The sequence below is a fragment of the Dermochelys coriacea genome, chromosome 15 (genome assembly GCF_009764565.3).
Source record: "Dermochelys coriacea isolate rDerCor1 chromosome 15, rDerCor1.pri.v4, whole genome shotgun sequence".
Classification (NCBI taxonomy): Eukaryota; Metazoa; Chordata; order Testudines; family Dermochelyidae; genus Dermochelys; species Dermochelys coriacea.
In genome coordinates this window covers 1783701-1809494 of record NC_050082.1, presented here as the reverse complement: position 1 = coordinate 1809494, position 25794 = coordinate 1783701, and the positions used below count along the sequence as shown (strand labels likewise).

General features: G+C 58.2%; 1 protein-coding gene across 1 annotated transcript; it reads left to right on the top strand.

The window, feature by feature from the left end:
* Positions 1–397: 397 nt before the first annotated feature.
* Positions 398–12374, top strand: NEFH (neurofilament heavy chain). Its single transcript, XM_038373707.2, has 4 exons — positions 398–1288; positions 7931–8130; positions 9539–9663; positions 10406–12374. The coding sequence occupies exons 1-4, from the start codon at positions 484–486 to the stop codon at positions 11763–11765; spliced, it is 2490 nt and encodes an 829-aa protein (XP_038229635.1). The 5' UTR covers positions 398–483; the 3' UTR covers positions 11766–12374.
* The last annotated feature ends 13420 nt before the right edge of the window (positions 12375–25794 follow it).

Below are 25794 nucleotides of genomic sequence, written 5' to 3'. Positions count from 1 at the left end.
CTTTGAGCTGCCGCCTCTCCAACTCCCCGCCGCCAGCGCGAAGGGAATCTGGTCGGCGGAGAGGCCAGGAGCGGGGCCGTGTTCTTGGAGGGTTGCCCGCCTCATCTCCCCAGCGAGGATAGGGAGGTGTGCGGGGGGAGGGGGGCTTTCTAACTCCTGATCTTCTCTTCTCCTGGGGTTCGCCTGCTCCTTTGGGGGCACGGTGGGGAATCCCCCTGGTGGGAAGGCGACAGGGGATCTTCTAATTCCTGATCCCTTCGGGGCTCTCGCCTCCCCCCCCCCATACACCTGGCACTTGGCTCCTGCCTTTGCACGCGCACACACGCGCCCCGCACTGAACGGGCGGCGCCGCCGGCGGGGGGGGGGGCCAGGGAGGAGGAGAGGCCCCCTCCCTTCCCGGCTCGGTGTCTGGACGGAGGGAGCCCTATATAAGCGGCAGCTCCCCTCGCCTGCCGCAGTGCCCCGGCCCGCCTCGCCCGCACCATGCTGAGCTACAGCGTGGACGCGCTCTTCGGGGCCAGCGCGCTCCGCAAGGACAGCGCCCGCAGCGGCTCCCGCTCGCTGGCCTCCAGCGGCTTCCACTCGCAGTCCTGGTCCCGCGGCTCCAGCGCCGCCTCCCCGCTCCGGCGGGCCGCGGGCGGCTACAGCCAGCTGGGCTCGTCGGCCGAGAGCCTGGAGTCGCTGGAGGGCGAGCTGCGCGCCCGCTCGGAGAAGGAGCTGCTGCAGGCGCTCAACGAGCGCTTCGCCGGCTACATCGACAAGGTGCGGCAGCTGGAGGGGCGCAACCGGCAGCTGGAGGGCGAGGCGGCGGCGCTGCGGCAGCGGCAGGCCGGGCGCTCGGCGCTGGGCGAGCTCTGCGAGCGGGAGATCGGCGAGATGCGGGGCGCCCTGGTGCGGCTGGGCGGCGAGAAGGGGCAGCTGCAGCTGGAGCTGGAGCGGCTGGAGGAGGACATCCAGCGCCTCCGGCAGCGGCTGGACCAAGAGGCCCGGCAGCGGGAGGAGGCCGAGGCGGCCGCCCGCGCCCTGGGCCGCTACACGGAGGAGTCGAGCCTGGCTAAGGGCGAGCTGGAGCAGAAGGCGCAGGCGCTGCGGGACGAGGCGCTCTTCCTGCGCCGCGTGCACGAGGAGGAGGTGAGCGAGCTGCTGCTGCAGATCCAGGGCAGCCGGGCCTCGCTCGAGTCGCGCGCCGCCGCCAAGCCCGACGTCACCTCGGCCCTCAAGGAGATCCGCGCCCAGCTGGAGGGGCACGCGGCGCGCGACGCGCTGCGCTCCGAGGAGTGGTTCCGCGGTGAGCGCCGGGGAGACCCCTGGCGGGGCGGGGCGGGGTTGCGGTAGCGGAGCGGGAGGCCGGGGAGACCCCGGGCGGGGCGGGGTTGCGGTAGCGGAGCGGGAGGCCGGGGAGACCCCGGGCGGGGCGGGGCGGGGTTGCGGTAGCGGAGCGGGAGGCCGGCGAGACCCGGGGCGGGGCGGGGTTGCGGTAGCGGAGCGGGAGGCCGGGAGACCCCGGCGGGGCGGGGCGGGGTTGCGGTAGCGGAGCGGGAGGCCGGCGAGACCCCTGGCGGGGCGGGGCGGGGTTGCGGTAGCGGAGCGGGAGGCCGGGGAGACCCGGGCGGGCGGGGTTGCGGTAGCGGAGCGGGAGGCCGGGAGACCCCGGGCGGGGCGGGGTTGCGGTAGCGGAGCGGGAGGCCGGGGAGACCCCGGGCGGGGCGGGGTTGCGGTAGCGGAGCGGGAGGCCGGGGAGACCCCGGGCGGGGCGGGGTTGCGGTAGCGGAGCGGGAGGCCGGGGAGACCCGGGGCGGGGCGGGGTTGCGGTAGCGGAGCGGGGGCCGGGGAGACCCGGCGGGGCGGGGCGGGGTTGCGGTAGCGGAGCGGGAGGCCGGGAGACCCCGGGCGGGGCGGGGCGGGGTGCGGTAGCGGAGCGGGAGGCCGGGGAGACCCGGGCGGGGCGGGTTGCGGTAGCGGAGCGGGAGGCCGGGAGACCCCGGGGGGGCGGGCGGGGTTGCGGTAGCGGAGCGGGAGGCCGGCGAGACCCCTGGCGGGGCGGGGCGGGGTTGCGGTAGCGGAGCGGGAGGCCGGGGAGACCCCGGGCGGGGCGGGTTGCGGTAGCGGAGCGGGAGGCCGGGAGACCCCGGGCGGGCGGGGTTGCGGTAGCGGAGCGGGAGGCCGGGGAGACCCCGGGCGGGGCGGGTTTGCGGTAGCGGAGCGGGAGGCCGGGGAGACCCGGGGCGGGGCGGGGTTGCGGTAGCGGAGCGGGAGGCCGGGGAGACCCCGGGCGGGGCGGGGCGGGGTTGCGGTAGCGGAGCGGGAGGCCGGGGAGACCCGGGCGGGGCGGGGCGGGTTGCGGTAGCGGAGCGGGAGGCCGGGGAGACCCGGGCGGGGCGGGGCGGGGTTGCGGTAGCGGAGCGGGAGGCCGGGAGACCCGGGCGGGGCGGGCGGGTTGCGGTAGCGGAGCGGGAGGCCGGCGAGACCCCGGGCGGGGCGGGGCGGGGTTGCGGTAGCGGAGCGGGAGGCCGGGGAGACCCCGGGCGGGGCGGGGTTGCGGTAGCGGAGCGGGAGGCCGGGGAGACCCCGGGCGGGGCGGGGTTGCGGTAGCGGAGCGGGAGGCCGGGGAGACCCCGGGCGGGGCGGGGTTGCGGTAGCGGAGCGGGAGGCCGGGAGACCCGGGGCGGGGCGGGGTTGCGGTAGCGGAGCGGGAGGCCGGGGAGACTCCGGGCGGGGCGGGGTTGCGGTAGCGGAGCGGGAGGCCGGGGAGACTCCGGGCGGGGCGGGGTTGCGGTAGCGGAGCGGGAGGCCGGGAGACTCCGGGCGGGGCGGGTTGCGGTAGCGGAGCGGGAGGCCGGGGAGACCCCGGGCGGGCGGGGCGGGCGGGGTTGCGGTAGCGGAGCGGGAGGCCGGGGAGACCCCGGGCGGGCGGGGCGGGGCGGGGTTGCGGTAGCGGAGCGGGAGGCCGGGGAGACCCCGGGCGGGGCGGGGCGGGTTGCGGTAGCGGAGCGGAGGCGCGAGGACCCGGGCGGGGCGGGGTTGCGGTAGCGGAGCGGGAGGCCGAGGAGACCCGGGCGGGGCGGGGCGGGGTTGCGGTAGCGGAGCGGGAGGCCGGGGAGACCCGGGCGGGCGGGGCGGGGCGGGTTGCGGTAGCGGAGCGGGAGGCCGGGGAGACCCGGCGGGGCGGGCGGGGCGGGGTTGCGGTAGCGGAGCGGGAGGCCGGGAGACCCGGGGCGGGGCGGGTTGCGGTAGCGGAGCGGGAGGCCGGGGAGACCCGGGCGGGGCGGGGCGGGTTGCGGTAGCGGAGCGGGAGGCCGGGAGACCCCGGGGCGGGGCGGGGGGTTGCGGTAGCGGAGCGGGAGGCCGGGGAGACCCGGCGGGGCGGGCGGGGTTGCGGTAGCGGAGCGGGAGGCCGGGGAGACCCCTGGCGGGCGGGGCGGGGTTGCGGTAGCGGAGCGGGAGGCCGGGAGACCCCTGGCGGGCGGGGCGGGGTTGCGGTAGCGGAGCGGGAGGCCGGGGAGACCCCGGGCGGGGCGGGCGGGGTTGCGGTAGCGGAGCGGGAGGCCGGGAGACCCCGGGCGGGGCGGGCGGGGTTGCGGTAGCGGAGCGGGAGGCCGGGAGACCCCGGCGGGGCGGGGCGGGGTTGCGGTAGCGGAGCGGGAGGCCGAGACCCCCGGGCGGGGCGGGGCGGGTTGCGGTAGCGGAGCGGGAGGCCGGGGAGACCCCGGGCGGGGCGGGGCGGGGTTGCGGTAGCGGAGCGGGAGGCCGGGGAGACCCCGGGCGGGGCGGGGGGGTGCGGTAGCGGAGCGGGAGGCGGGGGAGACCCCGGGCGGGGCGGGGCGGGGTTGCGGTAGCGGAGCGGGAGGCCGAGGAGACCCCGGGCGGGGGGGGGCGGGGCGGGGTTGCGGTAGCGGAGCGGGAGGCCGGGAGACCCCGGGCGGGGCGGGCGGGGTTGCGGTAGCGGAGCGGGAGGCCGGGAGACCCCGGCGGGGGCGGGCTGCGGGGTTGCGGTAGCGGAGCGGGAGGCCGGAGGACACCCGGGCGGGGCGGGGCGGGGTTGCGGTAGCGGAGCGGGAGGCCGGGGAGACCCCGGGCGGGGCGGGCGGGTTGCGTGCGAGCGGGAGGCCGGGGGGACCCCGGGCGGGGCGGGGCGGGGCGGTTGCGGTAGCGGAGCGGAGGCCGGGGGAGACCCCGGGCGGGGCGGGGCGGGGTTGCGGTAGCGGAGCGGGAGGCCGGGGAGACCCGGGCGGGCGGGGGTGCGGTACCTCCAGCCCCCATTGCTCTCCAGGAAGGAGGACTGTGGGGCGCAGGCACCCCCCTTTGCACTGCCTGGTGGAGAGAGGGAAGGGATCTGGGCCAGGCAGCTGGTGGGGAGCGCCATCCCCATTGCTCTGGGGAACGTCGCCCCGATAGTTCGCAGGAGGCTGGGGCGCCCCCCTCCTTGCAGCAGGGCGCGGAGAGGCGGGGGGGTGTCGGCCCCGGGGGCACGTGCACGAGGTGGGAGCAGCGGGCGCCGCAGTCTGGGCCGAGTCAGGCCTGTCCGGCCGCACGCTCAGCCCAAGGCCAGAGCCGCCCGGAACTCCCCGGCCGGCCAAGCGCTGCCGCGGGGCGTCAGGCCAGAGCAGCCCGAGCTCCGCAAGGTGAGTCACGGCCCGTAAGGCGCAACCCAGCGAGGCAGCCGCCGCCTCGGGAAGGGCGGCGCCGGAGCCGCGCAATCGGCCTCCCCGCGCTGGCCAGGCGGACCCGGGACGCTGCAGCCGCTCTCCTGCCTCCGGATTAACCGCCAGAGAGCAGCCCCGGGCGCCCGCCTCGTCCCCAGCGCTCCCACCGCCCAGGTTAGCTCTGGGCTGGGGAGAGGGGTTAGCGCGCCCGTGTCGCTCCCTGGGCGGAGCGCTTCTCCGGGGGGCAAGGCAGGAACCGGCCCCGGGGGACCAGCGGCGGCGGGCGGGGTTCCAAGGCTCCTGTACCCCCTGTGTCGGGGCGCGCTGCTGGGGGCCGGGGGGGCATCAGGGTGGCGTTGTGCCCTTGGGGGCTCCCGAAGCCAGTCCCTGGTTTGCTAGGTTGCTAGCTCCCCGCCCCCGGGGCTGCCTGCGTGGGGACGCGCCCCGCTGGTTAGATCACCCCCACCCCCCGTGTGGGGTCGTCGGAGCTCTGCCGGCTGCGGAGCCGAGCTGCGCCTCCGGCCTTCCGGGAGGGAGCTGCCCTGTCCCTATTGCAAAGCGCCCATGGGCGGGCACGGCGCGGATCAGCACCCGGGACAGCGCCTTCGCCCTGGGGTGCGTCTGCCCGGTGCCCCGGCCCGAGTGTGCGCCCGAGTCCCTGTCCGGGCTGCGGGGCCGCCCTGCGGGGAGACCAGCCGCCTTGGGGAGCCTCTGCCCCGGGGCTTCCCCGCCGCCATCCGCACAGCTCCGGCCGAGGCTGGGCGGGGTGGCCCGGACGCTGCCCACGGGCCGAGGAACGCAGCACTGCCCGCCCCGGGAGAAGAGCAGCGGCAGGGCACCCGGAGAGCAGCCGCTTCCCCCTTGCAGTCCGGCTCCGCCCCCTGCCCGGAACCCCTGCAGCCTGGGTTGGGCTCGGTGCCAGTGCCCAGGGGCTAGCGGCAAACTGGTCCGAGCTCTGCCTGGGCTGGCCCATCGCCCACTCTCCTGGCCCCACTTCGCTCTCTCTGGAGGGGATGGGAGCCTGAGGCAGAAAGCGCTGCAGCCCCGGACCCGGGCTCCCGAGACGGGCCGTCCAGGCTCCAGCCCGCAGTCAGTAATAATCCCAGCCCTTAGCAGCTGCCTCGCACTGTGCAAACCCCGGCGAGGCGCAGGCGGGGCTTGGTTACCTACAGCCTGGTCCAGAGGGTGCGCAGGGCGTTACGGCCACGCGCCCTGCCCCGGACCTGCAGTCTGAGCCCACCAAGCCAGACGAGGGCGGTGGGCCCGAGCAGCCCAGCGCCGCTGCCGGGATCCGCCCGCAGCAGCAGCTCTGCCCATGGAAGGGGTTGCCCCAGGCCTCTTCACATCGGCCTGTCTGCCCCTGGAGTGCTCTCCCGATGGCAGAGCCCTGTTACCCTGACTCCAGCCGGCTGTCAGGGCAGGACAGGAGCCTTGCTGTCCCCTCCCAGCTCTGGGCATGGACGTGTACATGGGGAGCGGAGGTGTTCATGGGGGCGTGGGATTCTGTATTTTCCCCTGCTACCCCACTCTGGAGCCCCTGTATCACGATCATCTTCCCACCAGATGTGGGCTGGGTGCAGCTTCCTTCAGACCCCTGCCACTTCTGGATGCCAGGAGATTGTGACAGACTAACCTGACCTCCCCCAACCCTCTTACCCAGAGTAGGAGGAGCCTTCTGCAGCCCTCCTAGCCTTTGCCAGGCAGGAGTGCCGCTGGAGCAAGGGTCTCGGACTCAGGTGCCCTGTCCTGGCTGCCCATTGTCCCCTATTCAGCTTGCTAGCTCTCACTGGTGGGGTTGAACCTGCTAGCCAGAGTGCAAAACCCTTTATTTTCTGATGCTATTAGGGACGGATTGCATCTGGGGAATTTGCTAGTACAGTGACTGCCCCACTCCATTAACAAGCTTCTTGGAAAGGCCTTGTAATGAAGAGGACCCACTAGCTGCCTGGAATAGCAGAAAACTGCCCCTGAAAGCATGCTGTGTCATTGCAGCACGTCTTCTGTGCCAGCCTGGGATTGCATGCCAGCTGAGGGTGACACGTGCTGGCTTTCCTCACCTGTTTTGCAAAATTGTGATGCTGGGTAAGATGGAAACATTTCCAAGAAGAATGTTAATCAGGCTACTCCAGTTCTGAGATCTTCAGTCCTTTTGTTTCCTCTCAGGAAGGTTTGTCATGGCCTTTTGGTTAATTTCAAGTACAATAGCCATTTAATGTGTGAAGGAGAAGGACTATAATTTGTGCTTTCAGGATTTTCTGATCAAACTGGTCTCTTCCATCTTCTGTGGCAGCTTTCTAAACCAGTCAGTTTTGTGACAATGTTGCAAGAGAAAGGAGTGGATTGAATGTTAGGCTTGCATTGGTAGGGCAACACCCCTGAGCTAGCCTGAGGGCTGCTCCCCCCCCCCCAGCTCTGTAAAGGACTGGCCCAAGCCCTCCCTGCCTCCCACTGGCATGGGGCCAGGCTGAGGTTCCCCTCCCCCTGGGGGCCCCCCACCGCTCCCCTGCATGCGGGGCTGCCCAAGCCCTCCCTGCCTCCAGCCCGCGGGGCAGCCAGTCTGAGATCCTCCTCCTCACTGCTGCCTGGGGCTGACCTGAGCTCCCCTGCTGCCTACCTGAGACTCCCTCTCCCCTCTGCATGGGGGGCTGGTCCTCGAACCTGCCCCCCGCATGGTGGGGCTGGTGGTCCAAGCCCCCCCGCCACCTGCCTGTGCATGGGGCCACCTGAGGCCTCTCTCATTCCCCTGCATGTGGAGTGGGCTGGCTGGCATGAGCCGCTCCTCCTAGCCCTCCTTCCAGCACAGAACTGGCATTGCCACTTGCCCCCCTTCTTCATGATCAGTTGGCAAAAGCAAACCAGACATGCCCAGTTTTGTCAAAAATATTAGGGCAGGCAGGACAGGGTATTAAAAGAGACTGTCCTGGCCAAAATGGGGCATATAGCCACCCTAAGCACTGGAGAATTTCCTCCCATCATGGATAAATGATCGCAGCAGATTGTCCTCTTCTGACAACCTTAGCGTCTCCTAGCCTTTTAGGGACGAGGATACAGCTCTTTGCAATTAAAAGAAGCAGTGCTGGGTATGTGAGCAAATGCAGGGCTGCAGGAGGTTTCTGCAGCATACCTCTCTCTGAGAACCTCCCCTGGGAGGGAGGTGGGACTGAATGGCTGGCACTCTGACACTACAATGAAGGGTGCTGTAGAAGAACATAGGATTTATCAATGAAGGAAGAGAGTCTCTCTCTTCTTTCCTCTCTCCAATTCTCTCTTTCCATCCACCACTGCAGTGAGGCTGGACAAGTTGTCAGAAGCTGCCAAGGTGAACACGGATGCAATCCGCTCTGCTCAGGAGGAGATTTCAGAATACCGTCGGCAGCTCCAGTCCAAGGTCACTGAATTTGAAGCCCTCAAGGGGACCAAGGAATCCTTAGAGAGGCAGAGAGTGGACACCGAAGACCATCATCATGCTAATGTCTTGTCCTGTCAGGTAACATGCAGCGGAGGACATCACCCAGCTGCCAGTGTCCCATGCCAGACAAGGCCTGTATAACCCCCTTCCCAGAAGTGCAGGGGGCGGGAAGTGGCATGGCAGCCTAGCTGTAGGAAGGTGGAATTTCAGAGTTCACACGCACTGGGTAGAATCCAACCCTACTCCGTTCCTGCGACTCGGCTTTATTGGTACTTCAAACACCACCGGACTGTAAACTTCAGCCTAAGTCTTCTCCCCAGGCTTGGCTGTTTCTAGGGTTGTCCCTGCAGAACATTATCGTTCCAGTCTCTGCCTCAGAGAGACACTCCAGATCCTCTTAGGTTTTGACCAGTCTGATCTATCCCCATAGTGACTCATCAAACTATCCCTCTGCATCCTTGATGGTGGAAAGGCTCAAAGGAGGAGCCCTGAATCACCAGCTGTGTCCTAGAGTATGCCCTGCCTAAGGCTGAGAATACCATACTAAGAATGAGAACAGGCTTGCTTTTGTGGCTTGGGGAATTTAGCACCATGCTGTGATCTACTGGGGATAGTTGTACCGCAAGTTATCCCCAAAAGGGAACTGCTGCTCTTTGAGAGGTGAGGAGACTCAGTGGGATGGGATATGACTCCTGATGTTTTCATTAGACTATCACAAGCCAAATCCAATACAGCAGCTCCTCACCACGTGGGGGAGACGGAGTGGATAGTTCTTTCTAATTTGTGGGGCCACACAGAGGCCGAGAGAGGAGAGAGGTACAGGGTGGGAGGGGAGCAATTTGGGGCATGTAGGACTGCCACAGGGAGAGGCACCTCTCCCCCACAGGATTGTGGGGAGTCCTTTCTTCCTGCTGCAGCCTGAACCCCAAACCCCTCATCCCTGGCCCCACCCCAGAGCCTGCATCCCCAGCCAGAGCCCTCACCTCCTCCACAACCCTCTGCCCTACCTTGAGCCCCCCTCCCACACCCTGAATCCCTCATCCCAAGCCCCACCCCAGAGCCTTCATTCCCAGCCAGGGCCCTCACACCCAACCCTCTGCCCCAGCCCTGAGCCCCCTTCCACATTTTGAACCCTCCGACCCCACCCCTGCCACACATCACCTCCTTATTGGTGCACATAAGAATTCATTCTGCATATAGATGTAAAAAATTAGAGGGAACAGTCCCTGGCGAATCTGGAGATAATTTGGCCCTAACAAAGAGGTGACTATCTGAGTGCAGGGGTTACCACGGCGAGAATGAGCCCAGTGAATTGCGCATCCACATGAAGCTAGCATTGCAGGATCTAAAGGCAGTGATGGATGAGCACTGGATGCCATGGTGTCCCAAGGTGCACAGTGGCAGCTCAGTCCCTGCTTTGCTTTTGGAAATCTGGAACGGGGGCAGTGCAGCCTGGAACACAGCCCTAATTATGTTTCTGCCCCAGGAAACCATCCAGCAGCTGGACAACGAGTTGAGGAACACCAAGTGGGAGATGGCAGCCCAGCTTCGCGAGTACCAGGACCTGCTGAATGTCAAGATGGCCCTGGATATAGAAATTGCTGCTTACAGGTACAGAGCCACAAGCAGGGGTAGAGGTGAGCTCATGGAGGCAGCTCTCAGCAAGTTCTTTAGAACTATCCAATGCTAAGCGTACAAAATAGACACAAGCACTGGGGACTTTTCACTAATCAGTATCATCACCCCCACTGCCTTCCTTTCAGAGGCCACCCTAAGTCATTTAACAGCCTCTCCTGGGCAGTTCTGCCAAGCCACCACTCTCATCTCGCTGAGCAGAGCTAGTATATATGATGTTTATCCGAGCTGGGAATTACACCTCCCAGCTGCAGTGTAGACAGAGACTTGGGTATGCAGATGGCCCTACCTAAGGGCAAGAGGGGAACCAATATCTTAAGCATCAAGCTGCTCCAGCCCCCAGGTTGTGCATGGCTCCTTGGCTTATCCCCAGCTACAGCATGCACGTGGATGCAAGGGGATGAAATCTTACAGCAGGCTTGTATGGACAGCAAGCTGATCTCCCCAGCCCCATTTGGGGAAAATACTGTGAACAGCAAAATACACCCCCCTCCAAAGAGCCGGAAGGGTGAATGTCAAACAGAAACCAGGACCCCAAGGGAGTCCTTAGGGCCTGATGCAAAGCCCATTGTGCGTAACTGAAAGACTCCCATTGAGTTCAGTGGGCTTGGGTCAGACCCGAGTGTTCACAAAAGCAAAGTTAAGATTTACCAGTAACATTTTCAGAGCTGCAAAGTGGACTCTAACTTCCTTTCTCTGTCTCTCTCACCCTCAATAGAAAGCTGTTGGAAGGAGAGGAATGCCGCATCGGGTTTGGACTCGGACCTTTCCCCTTCCCTGAGACACCCCTTAAACCCCCCAGCATTTCCACCCACATAAAGGTGAAACGTGAGGAGAAAGTCAAAGTGATGGAGAAGTCTGATAAGGAAACCGTGATTGTGGAGAAGCAGACAGAGGAAATCCAGGTGACTGAAGAGGTAATGGAGGAAGAAGAGAAAGAGGAAGCTGGAGAGGAGGGTGAGGAAGAAGCTGAGGCAAAGGAGGAAGAGAAGAAAAAACCTGAGAAAGTAGCGGAAGGTGAAGAAGAAAAGGCCAAGTCTCCAGAAAAGGAGGAAGCCAAATCCCCAGAAGCCAAGTCCCCAGAGAAGCCTGCATCCCCCGCCAAGGAGGAAGCCAAGTCCCCAGAGAAGCCTGCATCCCCCGCCAAGGAGGAAGCCAAGTCCCCAGAGAAGCCTGCATCCCCCGCCAAGGAGGAAGCCAAGTCCCCAGAGAAGCCTGCATCCCCCGCCAAGGAGGAAGCCAAGTCCCCAGAAGCCAAGTCTCCAGAGAAGACCAAGCCTCCTGTGAAGGGCGAGGCCAAGCCTCCAGAGAAAGAAACAACCCCCCAAAAGGAATTGATCAGATCACCCCAGAAAGAACCCAAGGTGCCTGTAAAAGAAGAGATGCCAAAAAAGAGAGAGGATAAAGCCCCAGCCAAACTGAAAGTGGAGGAGAAAGAAGACAGCAAGAAAGAGGAGGAGCCAAAAAAGGAAATCCCAGCCAAGGAGACTCTCAAACCTGAGCCTAAGGTAGAAGAGAAGAAAGAGGAGGAGAAGCCCAAAGAAGATGACAAGGAAAAAGCTGCCAAGCCGAAGCCCCCTGCCCCTGAGGAGAAGAAAAAGGAAGTTGTAAAGGCTGAAGAGAAAGAGGTGAAGGAGAAGGAGCCAGCCAAACCAGCACCAAAACCCAAAGAAGAGAAGATGGAGGAGAAAGCTGCTAAGCAGAAGCCTGAACCTAAACCTCAGGAAAAGGAAGCCAAGGCCAAGGAGCCCAGCAAACCAGCAGAGAAGGAGCCTGAGAAACAGAAGGCTGAAGAAAAGAAGGAAGAACCTAAAAAGGAGAAGGCTGAGCCCAAAATGGACCAAGAGGAGAAACCCAAAGCTGAAGCTAAACCCAAAGAAGAGTCAACGGCTGCCAAGACAGAACCCAGCAAAGACACCAAGGAGACCCCCAAAGCGGAGACACCCAAAGATGTGCCAAAGGCTAGCAAGCCCAAGGCAGAGAAAGTGGAGAAGTCCTCCAGCACAGACCCAAAAGAGGGCAAACCCACAGAGAAAGCTGCTGCTGCCAACGACAAAGCCGAGAAGAGCGAGAAGTGAAGAGCAGATGCTGGGACGTGCGAGGAGATGGACCACCAAAGAGAACTCAGAGGCTCTCCCTGCCAGGTGGTCAGTTATTTTTGTTTTCACAAGAGGAGCCTTTACTTAGATGGTGGGTGCCCTCCCACCTCTGAGCTGGAGCTCATGTTAGCAATATGTTTATGTGAAAGAAATCAAAACCCAATACCTGAGCCTCCATCAATGATGTTATGTTATGATAGCTTCAATAGCAGAATGTGTTACATGCAGAATGCCACATTTAAACACTTGAATTATAAAAGAAACCTGCCCCTTTTCCAGATAAGTGCATTTATTTACTATATGTGCAATAGATGGACAAATGCAATAAAGAATGTACACAGTAAGCGCTCTGTTATACTGCGGAGAAGTACAGTAAGGTAGGAAACTCAGAGCTGTAAATGCCTTTTCATTTTACAAAAGGAAATTATTGAAATCCTCCTTTACACACTGAACTATCTGTGGTTGACTTAAAGGGAAGCAGGTTAGACACTAGTTGCAGAAACACACAAAGAAATAAGAAGTGCACTATACAAGTCTACTTTCAATTGCTTCTGTGCAATAAGAAATAAAATGCTTATAGACTAACTACTCTCTGTCTCCTATCTGCCAGTTCCTTCCATAGGAGAACAGGACCACAGTTCACCACCGTTGAAAGGCCACTGAGCAATGGAGGGCAGGGCTCTACGGGAATGTGTGGATTGGGAGGATTTGATACAAACAGCTGGAGTTCCCGTTCAATCACCCTTAGACATTGGTCCTTATGACAGGACTTGGGCCCAGATGCTCAAAGGAATGTAGGCTCCTAACTTCCATTGGAATCAATGGGAGTTAGGCACCTAACTACCTGTGAGAATCTAGGCCTTGGTCTCTAAAGAAGGAAGTTCTGCTGTTGAATTAACAGATGGATTAGATCTATTCCCTTCCATAGTGCAGTCCAGCGCTCTTAAGCATTCACCAGTAATATTAGCAATGGTTTGAGGGTCTGCATCTCTGGCAAGCCCTCCTTTAGAGTGTGGGAAGCCCAACTTGCAAAGAACGTGGAGCGGGGAGAGGTAGGGGATTCAGTCTGTGCCCCAGGCTACTGGCACTGAAGGAGGTACCCCAGCAAGGAAGCCAGCTGTGTGAAGGGAGTGCTTGCAGGAGCCTACATGGCTCCACAAACCATGGGTTCGAGGCTGCCACCTGGAGAGAGGAAACTAGCGGAAGAGGTTCAGATGAACAAAAGGACAAGCCAGAACTGCTGCTTGTGGGAAGAGGTAGTCCATGTGCAGGACTCAGATCTGTGGCATGTGTGTGCATAACCACAGCATGGGCAGGGGCTGCTGTGGCAACAGGGATGTGTTCCAGCAGCAAGGAGAGAGGGATTTTTAATAGTGAGGATCTTAGGGGTCTCTGGAGACTGGTTTATTACAATAGCATCAGGGCAGTCCCACACTGCAGTGCAGACTGGCTGCTTGGCCCGTGTTCTTCCCTGCCCAGAGGAGACATGGGAGAGCAAAACGGAGAGAGGGACCAGCAAAGGCAAGGCATGAGAGGATGTGGGACAAGCTCAGGAAATGCCCTAGTTTCCAGCCTATGTGTGCAGGGGGTGGGAAGCCCGTGCCATCTGCCTCACACTGCACAGGCCAGCATAGAACCGATCATTAGAGAAGCTGGTGCTGCCGTTCTTGCAGAGGAGGCATCAGAGAACTGGGGCCCTGGAGCGATAGGCATTATGGGGTGAAATGGAGGAGCTAGGTCCCACAGAGACACTGGGAACTCATTGACTCTCTGCAGGTCACCAGCCTCTTCAGCAAGAGGGGAGTGAGTCCCCGAGGGATTAATAAGACCCTCCTTACAGGCAACCCACAGGGAGGGCCATTATCCCCCCCCCCTCCAAGGCCTGGTGGGGCCCCCTGCACAGAGCAACACTGCACATTAACATGATCTCAAAGCACTTTCCAAAGGTTGGTCAGCACCATTAAACCCTCTTCCTCTGCACGTTTTACACATGGGAAAACCAAGGCACAGAGCAATAAAATCGCTTGCCCAAGTTCCCACATGGCAGTGTGAGGAACAGAACCCAGAACTCCTGACTCCCAGTTCTGTGGTCTGACCCCAGACCAAGATCTGCTACCACCTGTGCATCTCACAATAGGAGTCCTTGCATGTCTCACAAACCAGCAATGAACCCCCATCCCCCGGATGGTGGCAGTAACACAAGTGCTTTGTCATTAAATGAAAAGGAGCAGGACAGCACTGAGAGTAAGCTGGGATAACCAGAGAAGGTGGAATCCTGGAACCATGACCCTGGATTTCAAGGTGGCCAGCCAGCCTGGAGCGACAGCTCCACCCACACAGTATTGGTGCTGAAAACCAATTTTCATTGGAGGTACTGGCGATAGACGGCAGTGATCAATTTCCGAGGTAGTCTGTTCCCTGTAGCCTGACTTTTCTCCCCAGGGCAGCACCTTGGCCAGGTGGTGAGAGTTTGCCTCACCTGATTTTAACAGTGGACTGAGGTGGTGCCAAGCCTTGACAGCTCTTGATGGGTTCAGGCCACTGATCTGGAAAATCAGCTGCTTTCCTGAACCCATTCCCAAGGTTTCTAAGAAACTGTACAAGGCTGGGGCTGGGCTTGCAGAGGAATCTCCCCACCAGGCTTAATTTGTAATGAGAGAGGTGACAGGGCTCATGCAATTTTTCAAATTTATAACTGATGCACCAAGCCCAGGGGTGCTGGGGCTCCACCCTGGCAAGCCTGGCACAAATTAAGCACTGCCAAAGGGGTGACATCACCCGCTGAGCTCCTGGGGAGCAATCAGTCATCCAGGCTCTGAGCTGCAACCATACTGCACTGTAGCTCAGAAGCCCAGGAGACAGCCCATAGTGGACAGCTACTCCCATCCCTGCCCACCAGGCTCCTCCTGCCCCCATTCTCTCGGAGACCCCTCTTTTCATTGTATAACCCACTGTCTCCCAGGCCTTGCTCCTCCTGTTCTCATGGGTACCTCCTTCAGCTCCAGGACAGGCCACCTCTCTCATTCTCACTTGGGCTGGAGTGCCCTCTCCTTCAGGCACACCCAGGGGAGAGCACTTGCAGGGAGGAAATCTCCATGGAGTCCTCTCAGTGGAGAGGGCTGTGACTGGGAAGGCTGTGATTAACAGGCCAGCTCCCCCAAGCCCATGGATCCCATAGACTCAGACCCTCCACACAGAGCATCCCCAGTGCTGCAGTGACTAACCACCATGGGCTGGAGGGAAGAACAATGTGTGGCTGAAGGGGCAGCGAGCGGCAGGGTGTGGAGAGGTCAGGTACCACGCCTAGGCTCATAGAAATGGGCTGACTCCAAACCGGGGCTTTTTGTTTCCTCCTCCCTTGTGTAGTCTGCTCATTTCCAGCCCCTGTGCCCTAAGGGGTGAAGGAATGTTCTGACAGACACAGTAAATTTTCTTCTGCCCAGTCCCCCTGGGCATTCACCCACCTTTAGCTCATGGACAGTGGCAGGACAGGCCAAAGAAGCTTTTGTTTTGCCCCCTGGCACTCACTGTTAAGAACAGACCTCGTGCTGTGTGATCAGGGAGAGGTCTGGGACTGGCATTGCCACATCACCATGCCAACAGGATGACGTCCTCCTGTGACCACAGCATCACTACCAGAGGGGCTGTTAGCGCCCAGCCTCCCAGGTAGCCCCACCCCCAGCAGATCCGCTCCTGGCTGTCCTACCTTTGCCGAAGGGCGACGCTTCCCTGCCAGATCAGCCCAACCTCCTGGCCAGGGCCCTGGGCTGGGAACCAGGGCTCTGGAAGCACTGAGCACTGGGCAGGGCTGCGCCACCAAAGAGAGAAGCACAAGACCTCCCTTTTCTCCTTCCCTCCAGCATCTAGTATTACACACTTCCTGAGATCCCTGAGAGACGGCACCTGGGGGACAGCCCAGTGAACCCTCGGTTCCAAATCGCAGACAAGACAGCTCCACCATGGCAACCAGAAAAGCTTCTAACTGTATGTTGGTTTTCCCCTACACCATCTATCACTGTAGTACGGGAGTGCCTCCCACACATGAATGCATCTATCCTAACCACCCACCTCTGAGGTAGGTCAGGACTGTTATCCTTACTGATGGGAAACTGAGGCACGGAGGGGTCAAGGTCACACAGTCGGTAGCACAGCAGGGAACTGAAGCTCGATCTTCTGTGGCCCAGTCCCTTCCTACTGTTCTTTATATTCCAGTAGCAGCTAGAGGCTCCATTGTGCTGGGCACTGCACAGAGACAGTCTAAGAGCTGACAGGCTAAAGAGACCAGACAGACAAAAATAAATATTTTCCACCCCCCCATTTTACAGAGGGGGAACTGAGCCACAGAGAGATGAAGAGTATACTACAATCGGAGGTGTAACTGCAGCTCATGTGGACATAATCTAGCTAGGTAGGTCCCAACCCTGCAAAGCTGGATGGTTCCTCAGGCCCATGCTGCTATGGCATTGCTGATCTGGTATTCATGCTAGCCAGACTAGTCTGCTTGAGCCCCGCCCCCACGATCACTCTATAGCTAGCCTTGGGCCAAGGCCACATGGGGTGTCTGTGGCAACATTTGGAATTGAATCCAAATTTTGGCAATTTTTAACGTGGGTAATTAACAACTGGAACAATTTATCAAGGGTCGTGGTGGATTCTCCATCACTGACAATTTGTAAATGAAGATAAGGTGTTTTTCTAAAAGCTCTGTTCTAGGAGTTATTGTGGGGCTGGTCTCTGGGCTGTGTGATACAGGTCAGACTAGATGATCACAGTGCATTCATCCCACAGCCCTCCTTCCTCTTCCACCCTATGAGCACACAGGCACTTTCAGGCTGCGCTGACTTTTCATACTAAGTAAAAAGAGCAAGAAAGAACAAAAGTCTTTGCAGGACAGCAAAGGGTGCATGATGCCACTGTAACAGACTCAGAACTAGAGGCAACTGTCTCTGCAGACAGGCAGGGCTCTCAGCAATTTAAACAGCAGTGCACAGAAAAGCAAAACATTTCTGTGTCTACAGCTACCTATGCCACACTCCGAGGCTGGTGTTCTCCTATGCTGAGGAGAAGGGCTGTGGAATCTCACGACCACACAGAGCAAAAAAAAAATAACCGGACTTTGAATATTCATCCCTTGTAATACAATTCATCTGCTGCGAAGGGCTGACTCAGTGCTGCTGGGGTCGAGAATGGGCAGTTCCAGGAAGTCTAGACACTTCAGACCCGATGGTTATGGGATTAAATCATCCCCTTGGGCCATTTGGAATTGAAGTCGAGGCCCATTTCCCATTACTGCTCTGGGATCTTACTGAGGTTTTTAATTAATCATTTTATAACAAAGTCACTTTCCTAGTCTCTCAAATGAAGTGGGAAGAATTCCAGGAAGCAAAGCTTTGTCTGTCAGAATGGACGGAAGATGTACTAATTATTTTTAATATTTCTTCATAACCTCCCGCCACCTAATAGAGCTTTAACACATCTCAGCCATCTGCTGCATGCTGGCGTGGCCTGTCACCGAGCTGTCCCCATGGATCTCACAGTCACACTTGCTGAGCTCCTAAATTTGCTTCAAAAAAACATCAGTTGCTTTAGTGCAGGGAAATGTGTCAATCCTACCTAACACAGCCTCTGCTGTTCTCTGGGAAGAGGGTCATTCAGGGGAATCACTTCCATCATATCAAAGATGAAACAAAGCAGCAATTTCATGATGGAGATCCAGGACAAATTAAAGGTACACGCTTGTTTAACTATTAATTGGTGAGCTGGCTAATTCTTTCCACACTGGTAGACAAATTAAGTTGCAGGCAGCTGAACCGTGTAGGATTGGCTCAGACAAGGAAAGAAGTGAGGAAGGCTGGGAGTGCCGACGGGGACTCAGAAGCAGTGGGCTCAATTCCTGACTCTGCCCTAGACTTCTTGTGTGATCTTGACCAAGTCACTTAAACTCTGCACCTCAGTTTTCCCATATGTAAAAATAGGGATAATGGTACTTCCTTTGTCTGTCTTGCTTATTTAGATTGCAAGCTCTATGGGGCAGAGATTGTCTCTTACTACATGAAAGAACAGCAATGAGCAAAATGGGGCACAGATCTCAGCTGGCTCCTAATCCCTAGCCTAATAAAGATGGTGTTCAAACAGAGCTTTGACACTATGGCTGCCATGCTGCTTTCTTCCCTAAGGCTCAGAGATTGCCCAGTTTCCTTCTCAAATATTTTACTGCCCCCAACCTTACCCAGTCATGCAACATCCTACTCATGGGGTGGGCCTAGGAGCAGCTGAATCACCGTGGGGTTGGGCCCTAGCCACAGTAGAATAGATCTTTCTTGGCTCCCAACTCAAGCAGTCCCATTGCCTGTGGTGGGGGTTACATGCAAGAGGCAGACTAAGAGGGCAGCATGGCTCAGTTTGTAAAGCCCGTTGGGACTGTGGGAGAGTCACGGTTCTCTGGCAATACAAGATAAGAGGGCAGGTGAGGATATGAGCGCTCGCTGCAGCAGCGGCACTCGGTGGCTGCAGCGCGCAGTACCATTCAGCACAGGACACTTGCAGTAGCTGATCTCTCTCTGAAAGTACTTACATATCTTAGTGGGGCTCCTCAAGGTGGTCCATGGAACACTTGCTTGTGATCCAGAGGGAACCGGCTCCCCTCCTCCTTTCAAGCTGCAGGCTCCTGGTTGCAAAGCAGAACCTGGTCCCAGGTGGACAACAAGAGGGAACCTAGCTGCCTTTGCTGTCCCTAGCAGAAGGGAAATGAGGCATGTCCATCGGAGAAGAGGACTATGGGAAGGATTTTCAATAGTACCTAAGTGATTTAGAAGTGCACGTCCCATTGAAAGTCAATGTGTCTGGGCAACAGGAGCAGGGGGAGAAGACAACGAGGCAATCAGAACAGCATGTGCAGAGGGAAAGTAGATGGGGCAAAACTCAGCATGCGCGCTTGGAATGGAGAACAAAAGGAGCCAGCGAAAGTTCCCAGGCCAACACACCTAGTGCAACAGACAGCTCCAAAGACACACCCTGCCCTACTGTCTGCCCTCATTAGCAATTGCTGCAGGAATGCTATACAATTGCCTATTGAGCACGGACTGGCCCTACAGCAGCCTTGCCTAAGGCCTTGTCTACACTGGCAAGTTTCTGCGCAGTGAAGCAGCGTTCTGCACTGTAACTCCCCAGGGGTCACGCGGCCAAGCCACTGAGTGCGCAGAAACTGCACAGTTGCCGCGCTGTAAAAAAACCACCCCGACGAGAGACGTGCAACTTTCTGTGCCGGGGGTATAGCGCCGTGGTGCCAGTGTAGACACCGTGGTGATTACAGAGCTGCGATTAGCCTCCGGGAAGTGTCCCACAATGCCTGTTCTCGCCTCCCTGGTCATCGATTTGAACTCTACTGCTCTGCCCTCACGTGACCAACTTTCATTCCCACCCCGTAAATTCCTTGGGAATTTTGAAAGTCCCCATCCTGTTGGCTCAGTGATGCATGCAGTGGTCTCAGTGCATCTTTCCAGGTGGCCAAGCCTGCTCCATGGACCAGGCGATCGACCGCTCGGCACAGTGCCGAGCTGCTGGACCTCGTCAGCATTTGGGGAGAGGAGGCAGTGCAGCCCCAGCTGCACTCCAGCAGTCAGAATTATGATACCTACGGACAGATTTCACGATGCATGACAGGGGCCATGAGCGGGACACACTGCGGTGCAGGGTCAAAGCGAAGGAGCTGCGGAACGCCTATCACAAGGCGCGGGAGGCAAACCACCGCTCCGGTGCCATGCACACGAGCTGCCGGTTCTACAAAGAGCTGGACGCAACATTCGGTGGCAACCCCACCTCCACTGCGAAGACCACTGTGGATACTTCGGTGGCTCGCGGGCCAGTCGAGAGTGGACTGAGCCAGGCGGAGGAAATCTTGGACGAGGAGGTGGAGGGGGCCGAGGCAGAAGACGACTTGGAGGTCAGAGAGCTCTTCTCTACCCCGGAGGAGGCTAGCCAGTCACAGCTGTTGGATCTTGGTGAAGAGCAAACAGGAGAGGAGGCCTCTGGTAAGTGGCTTTGATTTTTGGAATTACTGAAGCGAGTTGTTGGGGGCAGGAGGATTGGAGAAAGCAGGTTTGTGTCTGTATGATCCGTGTACCACCTGCCTAGTCTGAGTGGCGGAACAAAGTGTTGATTGACTCCCTCACTTCATGGGAATCTGCCTCAAAGATCTCCAGGAAACTCTCGTGGAGATACTGAGCAATCTGCTGCCCCAGGTTCTTTGGCAGAGCTGCTTTGTTTCTTGCCCCATTAAGGGTAACTTTCCTGTGCCACTCTGCCTTCACGGAGGGCGGGGACCATTGCTGTGCACAGGTGAGCCACATAAGGACCAGGGTGGAATCCACAGTCTTGGTTCCCTGCTCACCCTCAGCAGTGAGATATCTTCCATCATGAACACAGCCTGTGGAAAATGTGAGGACAGGAATGATTATAAGGCCCCCCCCACAGTGCCGGCTCTCCCCAGGAGCCATGTGCCCGGTGTACAGTGATTTCTCCTGCCCCTGCGGCTACTCACCAGTTTGGGGGTCTTGTGGCTCATGTGTGCTTGCCTGGGGTCAGCCACTTAGTGACAGGTATGTGGATAGTGGCTGTGTTTTAAATTACTGAATCAATGGTCTGTGTGTTGCAAACAATATTGCTTTGGTAAAATGTTGCATTTTGGCTTAACAGATATGACCTTGGGAGGCCAGCCTCCCTCTTTGTTATTACCGGCTGAATGGCTGTGCAGAATTAGAAAGTGACCAAGAAGAACTAAAGAGGACTTTCTGCGTGATGTCATGATGCACTCCGCGGCCGAAAAACAAGAATTGAAGTAGTGGTGGGACAGCGAGAAGAGGGACCAAAAGGAGAACACGGCGCACCAGAATGAAGCCATGGAGCGGCTCTTAAACATTATGGCGCGCCAAGCAGACACACTCCAGGTGCTACTAGCACTGCAAACCAAGCAGCTACACGCCCGCCTTCCCCTGCAGCTGCTGTCGCAAAACTCTTTCCCATGCACCCCCCCAGACACCACCAACACACTTTTATCAACCTCCTGGCTTCAGTCTGTACCAGTTGCGGACTCCCACTACCCACTGCACTCAACACCCATCCCTCTGCAGTTTAGTCCTGCTGAAGTACAGTATCCACTGCACTGTACTCTAAAGGAGAAGGATGGATATGATTCCTGGACATACACAAATTTTTAACTGTCCCGGGACCCCTCCTCCTCTTGAGACCTTCCTTTCTACCATCCCCATCAGTGCTGAGGTGTTCTTTTGTTTCTCTCCCCCCTCTGGTTGTTGTTTTTTAATAAAAGAATTGTGTTGGTTTGAAAGCAATCTTTATTCTATTAATTGAAAGCAAACAGAGCCCTGCAAAGCAACAGATAATTTTCTTAAACCTTCATAGTGCATCATCTGCACCAATCACAATCGCCTCCTAGCATTACAAGCACTGCACTCCCGAGCATAGCAACAAATATTAGTGGATTTCAGCTTCAAATTGCTGCCTCAAGGCATCCCTGATCCTTATGGCCCCACGCTGCACCCCTCTAATAGCCCTGGTCTCTGACTGTTCAAATTCAGCCTCCAGGTGCTCAGCCTCAGTGGTCCAGCCTTGAGTTAAGCTTTCACCCTTCCCTTCACAAATATTATGGAGTGTACAGCACGTGGCTATAAGCATAGGAATATTGTCATCGGCCAGGTCCAGCTTCCCATATCGGCAGCACCAGCAGGCCTTTAAATGGCCAAAAGCACACTCAACAGTCATTCTGCCCTTGCTCAGCCTGTTGTTGAACCACTCCTTGCTGCTGTCAAGGTGCCCTATGTACGGCTTCATAAGCCACGGCATTAAGGGGTAGGCAGGGTCTCCCAGGATCACAATTGGCATTTCGACTTCCCCTATGGTGATCTCTTGGTCCGGGAAGAAAGTCCCAGCTTTCAGTTTCCTGAACAGGCCAGTGTTCCAAAAGATGCGGGCGTCATGCACCTTTCTGGACCAGCCTGCATTAATGTCCGTGAAATGCCCACGGTGATCCACAAGTGCCTGGAGAACCATAGAGAAATACCCCTTGTGATTAATGTACTTGGTGGCTAGGTGGTCTAGTGCCAGAATTGGAATATGCGTCCCATCTATCGCCCCTCCACAGTTAGGGAAGCCCACTTGTGCAAAGCCATCCACAATGTCACGCACATTGCCCAGAGTCATAGTCTTTCAGAGCAGGATGTGATTAATGGCCCTGCACACTTCCATCAACATGAGTCCAATGGTCGACTTTCCCACTCTGAACTGGTTAGCGACCGATCGGTAGCAGTCTGGAGTAGTCAGCTTCCACAGTGCAATCGCCACGTTCTTCTCCAATGGCCGGGCAGCTCTCATTTGTGTGTCCTTGTGCCACAGGGGTCGTGCGAGCTCATCACAGAGTCCCATGAATGTGGCTTTTCTCATGTGAAAGTTCTGCAGCCACTGCTTGTCATCCCAGATGTGCATCACGATGTGATCCCACCACTCAGTGCTTGTTTCCTGAGCCCAAAGCGGCATTCCACTGTGGTCAGCACCTCTGTGAATGCTACAAGCAATCTCCTGTCGTAGCTACTACGTGTGGTGAGATCAATGTCACACTCCTCTTGCCTTTGTAGTTTCAGGAATAGCTCCACTGCCGCTCGTGAGGTGTTAGTCAGAGCGAGCAGCATACTGGTCAACAGTGCGGTGTCCATTCCTGCAGACTGAAGAGGCAGGGCGCTGTACACAAACCATTGAAAGATGGCTCCGAATGCGGACGGAAGTCCAGGGGTTGCTGGGACGCGAAGCCATGCATCACGGGGCATTGGGACAGGACCCAGGATGCCCCGCGACCCCCTCTGCCTTCCCATAACTCTTAGCGGCAGAAGAGGAAGAGATGTTCTGTGGGATAGCTGCCCAGAGTGCACTACTCCGAATACCGCTGCAAGTGTTATTGCACAGGCAGCTGTCAGTGTGAACACACAACAGCAGTTTCCCTTCAGTGCTCTCTGAGCAGTGCTGTAAGTTTGCCAGTTTAGACATGCCCTAAGGCAGCCAGTCTCTCCATTGGCCACTGGCTGAATCCTGAGCTGAATGACAAATTACCCCCCAATTTTTTAATTTTGAGATTTCTGGAGGCTCAAACTACCTCTGGGATTCTTTCTCTGGGGCTGCAGCACCACCAGATGCACCAGCAGGGCTCGTCTACACACACCAGGACTTTAACTACGCTGGGAAAAAGCAGTACAAGGGCCCTAGACTGAGCACAGTTCTCCAGGGGACCACAGCTATTCCAAGACAGGAAGGGGAATGCACCATACCGGAATAAGGTGCCTGTCACAATTCCACCTCACCCCAAATCCCCTCTTGCAGCTGGGGGCAATAATGCCAGGGTTACCTCTCCTATTTCCCCTCTCAGATTCCCTAAAAATGCCACATCCACCATTGCCCTTACCTGGGGTGGCTTATTGTCCAGCCCAGTGCAAACTGGTCCTTGGATGCCCCCAGTGACAGCCCATTGACCGCTTCCCCCCAAATGCAGCTACAACTCAAAACACAATCCAGCCATTCAGGCCTTTGCAGCCTCCTGGCATTGGCTCTCTGGCTCAGAAAGCTCCACAGACTGGCCCCTCTTCCCTAATGAGGTTTAATCACCTTGTGCCAGCACGTTTGCACTGGTACAACTGCAGCCACACTAGGGGCTGTATTGGTAATATCAGTATCAAACTCAGCCCCAAACTAATGTGTGCAGAGCAGCCTAAGATCCAGGCAAGGGGCTGGGGGTTTGCAGCTACATTCCCTGACTGCAGCAGAAGCATTAACCTCCGTGCTGGCATCCAGGGAAAAAATTCTATTGAATAGCCAGAACAATGTGTTAAGGTAGCAAAAGCCCCAACTGAGCCAAGTGCCTCAGATTTGTGTGGATGAAGTGTGTAAACCTGGCCTGTCTCAACACATTTTGTCCCCTGGCAGACAGCTGGCAAGAGCAGCCATCGCCTGCACTAGAGCTGAAGGCAAGTTGCGGTTGCCATTGCCTCGCTGCTCCAGAAGTTTCGATCCAGCCTTCCCTGCTTCAGACCTGTCCTCAACCTTCCCTCCAGCGACAACGGTAGTCTTCATTCTGGGGCAGAGACTCAGCAACCTCCCCTTGTTCCTGGACAGGGCTGAGATGGGTGTGCTGGGCCCCAGCCTCTGGGGCACGTACTTGCTTTCTCTGATTGGCACTCAGAAAACGCATCAGGTAGAGGAAGAAGCAGTGAAGAATGCGGGGAGTGGTTGGAGGAACAGGGCCAGCTGCTGGGTGATCAGGACCCCCCAGTGCCACTTGGGAAAAAGGGGCAGAGGAGAGCTAAGGGGTGATTAACACTAACCACCCCTATGGTACTTTCCCTCTACGGCTCTCAAAGTGGGTAAAGTAGCATCATCTCCATCTGACAGATTGGGGAAACTGAGGTTAAGCAAGTCAGTGGCAGTCAGCAACAGAATGCAGGTCTCCTGCTCCCTGTCCAGTGCTTTGTCCACTATACCCTATTGCCTCCCTGGGACAGAAGAAGGCTGGGAGAGGTGCAGGAGGGCAGAGCTCTGCACATATGAAGTGGGAAGGCAGACAGGACAGAGGGAAAGTCCCCTAAAGACCCCAGAGATGGAGTTAATGAGACCCCCCCACTCTGGCTATCAGGCCGAGTCAGCTGAATAGCTCCACATGGAATCCTAAAGCCTGAGACCAGGTTACCTGAGCTCCCAATCCCCCGTCACAAACTGTAAACTCACAGGTTTCAGAGTAGCAGCCGTGTTAGTCTGTATCCGCAAAAAGAAAAGGAGGACTTGTGGCACCTTAGAGACTAACAAATTTATTTGAGCATAAGCTTTCGTGAATGCATCCGATGAAGTGAGCTGTAGCTCACGAAAGCTTATGCTCTAATAAATTTGTTAGTCTCTAAGGTGCCACAAGTTCTCCTTTTCTTTTTGTAAACTCACAGGAATTGCTTTGGCCCTGGACTGCCGCCTCCTGTGGGATGGAAGGGCTCAGCCCCAAGACACAGAGCCAGAAGGGTGGGGAGAGGATGTACATCTGGCCAAGGACATAAGGGAAAGCCCTCCTGTAACAGGCAGCACCATGGGATTTCGAACATCTATGCAGTGCAGACGGGACCCGAGTGAGAACGTGGCAGAGGCCCTCAGCACAGCAAGCAACATGGGACTCCATGGGCTGCTTTGGAGGAGAGCAGAGCTGAACCTAGAGTGGGATTAGCCCACCTGTGCAGACTCCCGGTGCCTAGCAGGTGATTAAATGGCAGTGCCATCAGTGGTAGGCAGGAGCAAGGTCACCCTCCCTTCCCCAAATCCATTTCCTGCTCTGTGAGAAGTGCTTTTTCTGTCTAGTCAGCGGGCACGCTGCCAGCAGAGGAGGGTGAGAGTCCAGGCTGCAGTGCAGATTCCATTAAGGGGCTATTTTTATCCTCTGTCTCCATCTTATTCAGCACAGTGGGGAGGGGAGCTGGGAAGAACAGAGCGAAACAAACAGAACAGCAGGTGAGACAGGCTGGGGGGAATCAGTAGCATTTCAAGAGGGGGAGAACCGACAGAGCCAGGCAAGGGGAAGCGAATACCAGAAGCCCCCCTTCTGAGACAGCAGATTTGCTGCAAGGTTTCAGAGCAAACCCCGAGCTAGCTCAGACAGGCCACCTCCCCTTAGCCCAGCCACACTCCTGCAGCTGTCAGCTCACACATACACCCATTTCACTTGCCATCGCCAGGGGCTCACAGCAAAGGAGGAAAGTGGCTCTGGAGTCAAAGGAGCCAAAGCTACTCCCACAGGAGCTGGGATAGGATTTTCCATCCCTGGTCAAAAGAGCTTCTTCAAGGCCTGGAGTGCTGGTGCAGGGGTGATCAAAGTCCTCTCTTGGGCCCAGCAGAAAGGCAGGACAGAGGGGCAAATAGGGGCGGGTGGCTGAAAAGGCCTGCATGGGCACAGAGAATGAGAAGGGAGCGACAGTCC